Source organism: Mirounga leonina, unplaced genomic scaffold (genome assembly GCF_011800145.1).
Source record: "Mirounga leonina isolate KUSES-001 unplaced genomic scaffold, KU_Mleo_1.0 Mir_366, whole genome shotgun sequence".
Classification (NCBI taxonomy): Eukaryota; Metazoa; Chordata; class Mammalia; order Carnivora; family Phocidae; genus Mirounga; species Mirounga leonina.
The window spans coordinates 12,256,540-12,268,679 of NW_023270709.1; the positions used below are offsets into that span (position 1 = coordinate 12,256,540).

The 12,140-nt window shown below is 36.3% G+C and overlaps 1 protein-coding gene across 1 annotated transcript in view; it reads right to left on the reverse strand.

Moving 5' to 3' along the window:
• The window catches only part of OFCC1 (orofacial cleft 1 candidate 1), a gene marked incomplete at its 5' end in the record, with an annotated part of 43,624 nt that overhangs the window by 5,261 nt on the left and 26,223 nt on the right, over nucleotides 1–12,140 (reverse strand). The window contains one exon of the mRNA XM_035030431.1: nucleotides 5,944–6,104. Coding sequence (XP_034886322.1) covers nucleotides 5,944–6,104 — 161 coding nt within the window. The remainder of the gene's footprint in view (nucleotides 1–5,943; nucleotides 6,105–12,140) is intronic.

Below are 12,140 nucleotides of genomic sequence, written 5' to 3' on the forward strand. Positions count from 1 at the left end.
ATCACATTATACACTTTAAATATATTACAATTTTATTTTTCAATTATACCTCAATAAATCCATAAAAGAACCTTTTTCTCTATTCTATGACACAAATATTTTTAAATATAATTGAGATGATATGTATGAAAGTACCAAATCCTAACACTCCACATAGAGACATTAGACTGTATTAGAGAAAATTAATATTGAAGAACATTAATATGCTAATGTTATCCATGATAATTTTACCCTATCAGTTATCTACAGCATTCATTCATTTATTCATTCATTCATTTAAAAATGAGAGTATACTTTATGTTTTCTGCCAGGCTCTGGACTTGGTTTGAAGATTAAAAAAAATGGACCCTGATGTTAGAGAAGCTCATGGAATAAAGCATAAGTATCTTGACTTATTTACTGAGGTACTACTCTAAGTGTTAAATATCATGTAGGGGGGTTTCCTTCTCTTGAACACAATGTAGCATTCTCATTTTTTCTTATTCAGCACAAATTTTCATTTGCTGATATATAACTGAGGGCTGAGTTTCTGAAGGAAATTTGGTTATACAAGGAACTTTGTAAGAGAATGGGAGGAGTTGGGCAAAGAAGAGAGTAGAATTATTAAGTAATTTGTCAAACTGATGCTGTTTTGTTTTACAAAGATACATAATAAAATCATGTTCTGGGGGCGCCTGGGTGGCTCAGTTGGTTAAGCAACTGCCTTCAGCTCAGGTCCTGATCCTGGAGTCCCTGGATAGAGTCCCACATCGGGCTCCCTGCTCAGCAGGGAGTCTGCTTCTCCCTCTCCCGCTCCCCCCTCTTGTGCTCTGTCTCTAAAATAAATAAATAAAATCTTTAAAAAAAAAAAATCATGTTCTGTATGACATTCTCAACATAATGAAATTACAAAAAAAAAAGTTATATAAAAAGTAGCATGCTTTGCTCTCAAACAGCAAACAAGAAACCCTTACATCAATATCTGTGTTTCAGAAATGTCAATTTTGTCTTAATAAAGGTGAGAGGATATCTGGTCAAAATGCTAACTGACAGCCTCTTGAGCTTGCCTTGAACTTTGAGCAAGCTTGATTGTTGGTGGTGGTGGACTACATATTGATAAAAAGATAAAGGTGAATGGCTAGACATGTCAGGAACCACTTTACTACAATTTGAAATACAGGAGTTTAGAATAGGATCTAGAAGTTTAATAGAATATGACAATCAGGGGCACCTGGGTGGCTCAGTCAGTTAAGTGTCTACCTTAGGCTCAGGTCATGATATTAGGGTCCTGGGATGGAAATCCACATCAGGCTCCCTGCTCAGGGGGGGAGCCTGCTTCTCCCTCTCCTCCCTGCTCATTCTCTCTCTTGCTATCTCTGTCTCTCTCTCTCTTAAATAAATAAATAAAATATTTTTTTAAAAAAAGAATATGACAATCTACTGAAGATTAGTCAGCTCTCCTATTTTGTCTTTTCCTACACATGGTGGGTTTTTTTGTTTTTTTTTACTTTAAAAATCTTCATTTATGAGGGTTTTGGGGCCTGAAATCTTCTTTCTGAATTCTTTTTTTTAGTTAACATATATTATTTGTTTCAGGGGTAGAGGTCTGTGATTCATCAGTCTTACACACACAGATGGTTCTATTAACACATATAAGCCTGTACTCCAAATCATGACATTTTCTCCTTCCTTGACCCAATTCCATGCAGCAGTGGGGCGGCTTCCTATCCTGGAACATGTCCTAATAGGTTCCTGGACTCCCATAAGAGCACATAAGCCATACTTTATGGCTTACTGGAGTACTAAAAGAAAAGCATTTACCATTCATCTGAAATAAAGAATTTTTGCACTTTAGATTTGTATCCAGTAATAGAACCTCAAATTCTCTGACAGTTTAGGATATTGAATTTTCAGTTCTAAGAAATTATGCTAATGGAGACTTTTTAAAGAATGATCAGCTCACCCAATCTCTAGATATATAAAATGTTATCCCTGGACCATGTCTGCACACCCAGAGACAGATGCTTGTAGAATTAGTTGCCTTACTCATTTGTAGGTTACTGTTATGCAGTGCACCCAAACATTTTCTCATGATATAAATTTCTTCAGTCACCCCAGTTGCTTAATTATCAGCTTTAATAGCTCCTACTATTGGAAAGGAGGAAAGAAAAGATGGAGAAAAACTTATGTTTTGATAGGAACTAAAAATCGTATGAATCACAGCAAAAAAAAAGGTAAGACGTAAAATAAATCTCAATGAAAAAAGTAACAAGTCAAAACATTTTTTTGTTTTGCAAATCTCTTTTCACTTAGAAGTGCTGATAAAATGTGAACTGACAGTAAGTAAATAAACAGTTGATTGTGGCTGCTTTAGATAAAGATTTTCAGAGCAAAGATAACATCACTGAAATGTGTATATTCATTCTAGATGGTAACCTGCTGTTCCTTCAATGCCAGTCTGCTTTAGCAAGAATGCTTCCGTCTGAAACCTTTTGTTTCCTGATCATTCTGGGATGTTCAAAATATGTGCCAGGTAACTAATGAGGAATTGAAAAATAAATACATACAATGGAGGCTAAGTAAGGAAAAATCAGAGTGCCATAAGTTGGACAGTACATTTTTCTTATATAGATTTAACCACGTATTAAAACTGAAAAGGATTCCATGAGGTTTTTAATTTGGAAAATTGTATTTCTGCTCTGGAGAGCCATCTTTCACATTTGTAATAATATGGCATTTTCCCTGCCTATTTCAGAAAAGCCACCGAATGTGGCAAATGCTTACAAACTATGGACCAGGGCAGTGTCATTACGGTTTCCCTTGAATTAACATGTGGAAAAGCACTACTGCTTTTTTTTGCCACTATGAAATAATGTTTGCACTCTTCTTCTGTTTATAATTTTATTTATTATGTCTTAATTTATATTTACATTGTAATTTATTATTATATTTAATATAATTTATATTTTATATTTAATTTATATTTACATTAAATACATTAAATATAATGTATTTGCATTTTAAAAACTTATAATTTATATTTTAAAATATGTATAATTTAATTAAAATTAATTTAATATAAATTAAATATAAAATGTTATTTTATATTTAATATATTTACATTAAATACATTAAATATAATGTAATATTTAAGGAGTGAAAGATAAGCTATGATATTGGTTAAGTAAGAAAATAGAAGTTTAGCTCATATAAATGTCTTTAGTGATTTTTAAAAGTCCACTGTATCTCAAAAAGTTTTCTATGCTAACCACAGAGGAGAATATGCTCTCACTTACAGAAAATATACTGATTAATCTAGTAAAGTGTCTTATAACATCCATCTTTTATTTATGGAGATTTTACTATGGATTTTACACATCTATGTTTTCTCTTATATTCAAGAGTGAGGGTTCAGACTTGACTCTCATTCACACATGATGCTAGATTTCATTCAAAATTGCCCATTGCCAAATACTAGACAGTTATGAAAAATTTAGAAAAGTAGGCTTAGCTGCCAGTACGCACTGATAAGCTTTTCAGAATGTCTCCCTGGAAGATGCTTGGTTCAAACTAATATGTTACTCCACCATTATCCTAAATGCTATATTTCATTTTTAAAATCAAGACAAAAACTTGGGACACCTGGGTGGCTCAGTGGGTTAAGCGTCTGCCTTCGGCTCAGGTCATGATCCTAGGGTCCCGGGATCGAGCCCCGCATTGGGCTCCCAGCTCAGTGGGGAGCCTGCTTCTCTCTCTCCCTCTGCTTCTCCCCCTGCTTGTGCTCTCTCTCTCTCTCTCTCAAATAAATAAATAAAATATTTTTTAATTAAAAATAAATAAAATCAAGACAAAACTTAAAATAATTTTCCTTATTGTAGTACATTACACATAAGTCATTTCTTAAAACCTCCAGAAAGCATAGCTTCCTAATTGAATAAACTAAATATATGAATTATTATTAAAATTCAGAGGAAAACCTAGTTATCTGCAACCGATAAGAGCAGGTACATCACATACAGTAAATATTAGGAAATGTCCAGGAAAACACTTCCCTCTGGTAGCTAAAATATAAAATACAATTATTTTATTTTTAATCAATACTTATTCAAAAAACAATGCATGATTGTTTCCTGGATTTCTTCTGTGATTAAATTTGTTAACATTATGCACTTAATTGCTGAGTTTTATTTCTTACTGGATAATTCTCAGACCCAAGTCATTTCATGTCTTTCTTACAAGCTTTCTAATGTCTATGAGATATATAAAATCAGTGCAAATATTTCTAAAGAGTTTTATATACTCAGGTAACTAAATTACAGCGTTAACAATTAAAGTAATAGGTCATCATTTGCATGACCCTTGAAATGGGACCTCTCAATTGACTCCAAGCCTCAATTGACTCTCAGTTGCATGCCCTTTGCAATCCACTGTTGCTCTTTGGTTTTGTAGCACTGTCTTATTTTTTTTTTCTCCAGGATACACATCAACTGTCAGGATCTCTGTCTGTTGAGTTTTCCCACAGTAATCTCTGTACCAGACAATTCCCAGCCCAGTCAGTCCCTGTGATGCTTTAGTAAAGGTCCTTTTCATCTATTTATTTATTTATTTATTTATTTATTTTGCAGTCTCAATTCTTTGTCACCCCACAACCACCACTAGAGGCCACGTAATGTTGAGATGAAAGCTCCAATATACATTAATAGGTATAGATAAATAGTTTGAGAACAGACTCACCCAACAGCTCTCACCTCTATTGAGATCTTCTCTTCGGGACACCTGAGTGGCTCAGTTGGTTGAGCATCTGCCTTCGGATCAGGTCATGATCCCAGGGTCCTGGGATCGAGCCCCACGTCGGGGTCCCCGCTCAGTAGGGAGCCTGCTTCTCCCTCTGCCTCTCCCCCCTGCGTGTGCTTTCTCTCTCTCTCCCTCTCTCTCTCTGATAAATAATCTTTAAAAAAAATAAATAAATAAACACCTTGACTTTTGTAAGTATCAGTTCACCCTTACAATAGTAATAAAAAGTAAGCATAGGTGGGGGTGCCTGGGTGGCTCTGTCAGTTAAGCGGCTGACTCTTGATTTTGGCTCAGGTCATACTCTCATGGTTGTGAGATCCAGCCCCGTATCTGACTCCACGCTTAGTGCTGAGTCTGCTTGAGATTCTCTCTCTCCCTCTCCCTCTGCCTTTCCCCCAACTCCCTCTCTCTCTCTCTCTCTCTTCCTCTCTCAAAATAAATAAAAAAAAAAATTTTTTTTTAAAAGTAAGCATAGGTAACAGTCTCAACAAATATGTAATATGAGTCATAAGAAAAGAGAAACATCAACTGCCAGGCATTTGGACACATTTATTAATCCTCACCACAACCATAAAAGTCTTAAATTATTTCATCCTACTTTACAGAGATTCAAATTCATATAAATATCAGGACCAAGGATGAAAGCTATGAGCTCTAACACCAAATGTGAAGTATTTTCCTGCAGAGAATGTTCAGGGGACTTCCTGACACTGTGAAAGTGAGAACATGGAGAGTGTTGGCCTGGGAAGGGGACAATCATTTTTTCTCTCCGCATGCCCATGCCATTTAAAGAGCACTTCCTTTGTGCTGCATTCTTTATGAATGACTCATCTCCTCCTCCTCTAACAATGCACTGAAGTAAGTACCACTCCCCTGGTGATATTTTTTCCTCTTTAGCCTGACTCAGCCTACCTTTCTTCTCGGGGTAAATGAAATAAAACCAGATGAAGTAAAATTAAATTGTGTGATATTGATAAACAGCATAAGTTCTGCTTGCTAAAAGGTATATGAAAAATAAGGGAAAAGATTTGGGCAAGTCATGAATCATGTGTTCTAGACAGGGTGGGTTAGTGAGTAAAACCAATGGATGATGTGTAGGACTGACATTTCAACTTGCTATTTTAAAAAGAGAGATTATCTTACATTTCTCAATATATATTTCATGCTGACCTGTTCCAAAGAAGAACTTCCAGGCAGAATTATACTTTTCTGAACACGTCCAGACGCCTCACTGTAGACAGAAGTGTCTTGGCTGTCCTCTTTGCGGGGTCCGGGTCTCTTTCTGGAACTCACTGGCTCTTCAGAATCCAGAATCTCCTTGAAGCTCTCATCTATTTACTCCAAGAAAAATCACACGAATTTGACTTGCTCTTTGTCACTTTAACATTGGCTTAACACACAGTCATCTAACCACATTTTTTCTTATTGGGGATACAGCTTGGTTTTCCAAAATCTACAATTTAGCAAGTTATTCTCTGTTTAATGTACTGGGAAATTGCTAAAGCCCAGAACAAGTTTTATGATTAAAAACAAGCCCAATGCCAACAACTTTTGTTCTTCCTGTCGTGTCCCCAAAGTTGAGTCAAATACAGGCTCTGCATGAAAGCCTTTTTCCCACTTACCAAATACCTCCTGAAGTGCAGATATTCCGCTTTTCTGTGTGTTAATATTACATGTTGTTTACCTCAACGTCTTACCACTTGCTCACCATTTTGCTGAAACCAACTTGGGAGGTGAATATGTATAGGAGAAGCCGGAGCGCTTGGCTTCATTTTTCAAGTTAGGACCCCTGAGAACAGTTCCTGAGCTTTGCAAACACAGAGGGACTTTATTTGGGCTGCCTTGTTTATTTGCATATTTGTATGTGTGTACTTTCTTTCTCTCTCTATCTTCTGAAAACAGTATCATCTACAAAATGCATCTATTCATCTAGCTAGATGCACACTGTAAATATACAATAATCCTCTCTCTTCCAGGCTTGGGAAAAAATGCTGGAAGATAAAATGTAGAATTTTCCATGCCTCCAAAGTTAGAATTTTAACAAAAACCTAAACACTTTTAACCAAAGGAAGAGAGCTTGGTGTCCAGCAGGACATGAGGTAGGATACTGGGAAAGAGCCCTGGGCTTCAGTGTCCAGAGGATTGGTTTCTTTGTTCACTGGTTCACCGTATTACCTTGCACAAGTTTTTTTAAACTTTCTAAGTCTCAAATATATCCTCTTGAACAACATAGCTGACCATATAGTACTGACAAATAGTGCCTGGCTATTCATTCTGTAAGTTCCATAAGACTTTTGAAAGCTCACAAATTATTTCGAAAGCCTATCAGGTGCCACCTGTAAATGCGTACATGGGTGGTTTCCAGGATCCAAGCTGCAAAGACCTGTCAGAATGGAAGGGACATAGTAGGTATAAAAGGGCATTGCTCAATGCCTAGCACACACACACACACACACACACAAATATTCAATATATATTTGCTGACTCACATATTAGACTAAAAATATAGAAATCTCACTAATTTAAACATAGCCATTTTATGTGTCTGCATGGCTAGAGTATGGTGCCCAGTTATTTGTTCAAACACCAGTCTAGATGTTGCCAGCGAAGTAATTTTTTTAGATGTGATTAACATTTACATTGGTAGATTTTGAGCAAAGCAGATCCCCCTTCATGATGTGAGTGGGCCTCATCCAGTCATTTGAAAGCCTTAAGAGTAAAGATTAGGGTTTCCCCAAAAAGAAGGAATTGAGTCTCAAGACTGCAACATTCTCTTGCTTGAATCTTCAGCCTGCTGCCCTGAGGAATTATGACTCAAGACTTCAACTCCTGCCTGAATTTAACATCAACTCTTACCTGAATCTCCACCCTACCAGTGTGTCCTAAGGATTTCAGAATTGCCAGCCCCCATAAATGTCTTTCTCTTTCTATTGGTTCTATTGGATTCTGCTTCTCTGGGGAATCCTAATTCTTCATTCAAGTGAGGATCTTTCAAAATGAGGGATCAAGCTGGACTGAAAACGAGTCTGTTTGGTTTATAAAGACAAAAAGAAATAAAAAGTTACACAAACTGATAGTAAAAAAGCTAAGGGGAAATGTATCTAGGCAGGAATAAAATTTTTAGGGGATGATACTCCGTAAATGGGGATAAAAAAGGTGGCCTAAACTTCAGGATTGTTAGGAGGTTTAAGTAAGTTAATACTTACCCTATTTAAAATTGAACAGTGGTTAGGACAATGCCAGGCACCTGGTCAGCACTCAGCAAATATTTAGTTGGTATTAATTTTTTCATCATTATCAATTATCTTCATTATTCTCTGTGTGTGTGTGCTTATGATGTCTGCCCATGTATTAATGAATAATTTAATCCCCATAACTACTCCATTGTGGGAGGGATCATATGTCCATTTGGCAGAAATGGCAAAGAAACGTTAAGAAATTGGCCCAAGGTGACACAGTTACCAAATGGTGAAGACTAAGTATAAATTTATTAGAAAAATAACTAAAAATATAGAGGACTTAACTACGAGCCCTCACAAGTATTTTAAAGAATTATTTAAGTTAGAAAGAGACAGTGATCATTTGAGAAGAACTAAATATATACTGAGAAAAAAAAAAAAAACTTAATGAATTTAAATACAAGTGGATACAACAATTTACAATTAATGCTTTGGTAAAATCTCCAGTGTGGTTCTGGCATGAATTTGTATGTGTTAACCTAAGAATTTAGATTTTAGTTTTTAAGGGATTATCTTTAAATTCCTATATTAATACACATGAGAATTACTTACTTAAAGAGCCTAACATTCACAAGTATGAATTCCCATGCTAAGATTGAAAACAATATACTGCTTGTTTTCTATCACCCAAAGCATTTATCTAAAAGCTGAAATACACTCTTTAAAAAGAGTGGTATACTGGGGCACCTGGGTGGCTCAGTCGTTAAGCGTCTGCCTTCGGCTCAGGTCATGATCCCAGGGTCCTGGGATCGAGCCCCACATCGGGCTCCCTGCTCCGCAGGAAGCCTGCTTCTCCCTCTCCCATTCCCCCTGCTTGTATTCCCTCTCTCACTGTGTCTCTCTCTGTCAAATAAATAAATAAAATCTTTAAAAAGAGTGGTATATAGCACCATAGTAGAGAATCCAAATATGTCATATCTCCTTGTAAGATCATGCAATAGCAAGTAAATCATTTCACTATCTAGTGTTATAAATTCTATGTAATTCTAGAAAACTGAGCCATAGTTACCTTTCCCCCCAGCTTTAGCTATATTTAAGTATTTGCAACCATCAAAAACACACATAGGTTATCAGTGAGTGGTTATGTTTAGAAAACACAGATCAGCATTTGCCGGAAAACGTCTTAATGAATTTACAACTAATGTTAATACAAAAGATTGAAAATAATTAGTCTCTTAACCTTGGGTTTCTCCTCGTCCATGCTTGTCAAACAGCCCCATTAATCGATCACAGAGAATTCTATTATCAACTTGTAGGGGTGCTAAAAGAACATATTTGTGATAACTTTCTCATCAGTTAATTTATAAATATGCAAATTGAATTACAAAAAGAAATTATTAATCATTGTGGCTCTTTAGTTATTTTATAGGTCATAGACACAAATTCTATTCAATATGCTGCCTTCCTCTGAAATAAAAAAAAAAAACCTTTTATAAATCAATGATAACTGGAACAATGACTTTTAAATGTATATTGCAGGGTATTCATAATATGGTATGGTATATGGTATTCAAATATGGTATGAATATCATAATTCATAATTCTTCTCCAATAAAAATGATCTAAAATTCAGTGGATTATGACATGCACTACATAAAAATCATTTCAGAACAAGCCATTATGGTTTGTCAAATCATACAACAGAATATATAAGCAAAATGAATGAGGGTTTTCCACTACCTACTCTCTGCATATCCTATTTTTTACTGCATATATGCAAGAAACAACAAACTTAGTGGCGTTAGGTGGTCTTAAATTCTTTTATATATGCTATTGCAATATAATAGCAAATACAAGTGCTACTTAGTTCTTTTGTGAATTTAAAGTAACAGAGTTATGTCATTAAAAAACGGAAACCAGCCAACCAACCAAACATAAAAAAAAAAAAAGCATGATCAAAAAAACATGGTTCTGGAAAAGGGTTTAAAGAGTCATCTAGGTAGATCTGCCACTAGATAGAACCAAACATAAATGATGCAAATCTGGATTACCACCCCTGTCTTAAGATATACATACATACATCAAAATGTTCCCCTTCCTCTGGGAGGCAAGTGGATGAACTAAACTGTGGTTGTACTCTTACAGAGGTAGTTTTAATAAAGCCCACATATTTCTACTACTTCTCACTTTGTACTCCATGGGTGAGCCAACTCTGGGGATGGTAGTCAATTCTGCAACTCACATCTGAAACTCCAACAGCAAGTGTTCTAGAAGAGCCTTAAGGGGTTTTCATTGTCCAAGTGAGAAGTTCCCGAAAATTCGAGGTCCCCCCTTTCCATCCATCCCTATGATCTTTTGAACATCAGTGTTGGAAAGAAATTCACTGTAGCCTGTGCTCGTGGATTTGGGACTAGTAGTCAGGAAAGCTTAGGCTGCTGGAGCCAGATAGAATGTCTGAAAGTGTAACATAAAAAGGTCTTTGAAGTCAGCTTCTGCTCACTGAACCCTGCAGATGATTTCCTCAAGTATCAGTTGACCTTCAAATGTTCTTTTCCTGCCAAGAGCCTGCACAAACCTCCTACCACCCCAACATTTGGGGGAAAGGGAGAAGGAGCCATCCCCAGAAGACATTTTGCAGGTTGTGCATTAGGGAAGCATGAACTTGTATTCCGGCATTGCCTGGAACTTGATAAGTCTTAGGGAGAACAGCAACAAAACTTGTAATGCTGATATATGGCTCATAAAAGAATCTTATTTAGAAATTAACAGTGAGCAATAGCAGGTGCATAGATGGGGAAATCTCTGCAGACGTAATAAAAGCCTCACTATAAGGAGTAGGTAATCCTGACAGACCAATGAGGATCACAGAAAAGAATAAATGAACATACATCTTGCATGTCAAGCAAACAGATAGGCAAAACATAAATGGCATTAATACAGAGACACCATCTTTAGAGAGAGGCAAACCTACGTCCAAATCCCAGCTCTGCCACTTAACTAGCTCTGTAATCTTGGGGCAACTTCTTAGAGTCTTTGAGCTTTAATCTCCTGGCCCCCAAATGGGATGGAAGTGAGGGTTAAGAAGATAACACACGTAAAGCATGTTGCTTCACGCCTAGAATATAGTAGGGACTCAGCAAAGGGCAGCCACCCCCATTTCCTTATTTGTTTGTTGTTAACTACTTAGTAATTGTATGAAGTACAGAATTTTTCAATAGTTTAGGTTCTGTCATTCTGAACTAGTGTTTTCGTTTTCATTATGAAGTAATGAATTATAGACAGCTTCTGAGGTGTCATATGAGAGGAACCTGAACCAAAGTTTCTAGTTCCTTCTGTAGGCAGACCTGGTGAGAAACCCCCTCAGTGTTGTCCCAACAGAACCCTGGAGGGTCAAATGGGTTACATAAGACAGGAACTGAAGGCAAGAGAATGTCCCCTTCAAACTTAAATTCAACAATTTGAATCAATCTGCTTACTTTGCCCTTCAGAAGTTTTCCTCAAAGGGAAAGGTGGGGAAAGGCAACAGGAAAAAGGCAACACCTAATGGAAAAGAGAACAGATAGTGCCAAAGATAGGGATCAGATTTCCACTCCATGCTTGCCAAATCTCTGTGATTTGCCCTGCCGAATTCAGTCTCAAGACTGCTTATCAATGCTTGCCTGAATTTCACATCAAACTTTACCTGAATCTCCACCCTACCAGCCTTGGCCCTATAGATAGACTTGCTAGTCCCTACAATCACATGAACCAATTTCTTAAATCTCCCTCTTTCTATCCGTCTGTCTCTCTCTGCATATACATATATTGTATATGTATTATGTACATGTATGTTATACATGTATTATGTGATATGTAGAGACAGAAAGAGAGCTTATTTATTGGTTCTGGGTTCTGGTTCTTTGGAGAACCCTGACTGATCCACAAGCTAGTATCACTTACATCAAATCATATCCGAATTGTAAGATAATAAAATGTTGTGCAGCTATGTAGTAGATGCCTCGTAGCAACTCTCAGATCTATACTCCATATTAAGTAAAATGTATTGACCAAGAACCAAGAACCAATTGTCCACTATTTTTACAATCTTTGCCAGATAAAAAATTAGCATAATATTATCCTTCCAGGATCCACTGTTAAAAAAATAAAATAAAATAAAATAAAATAAAATAAAATAAAATAAAATAAAAT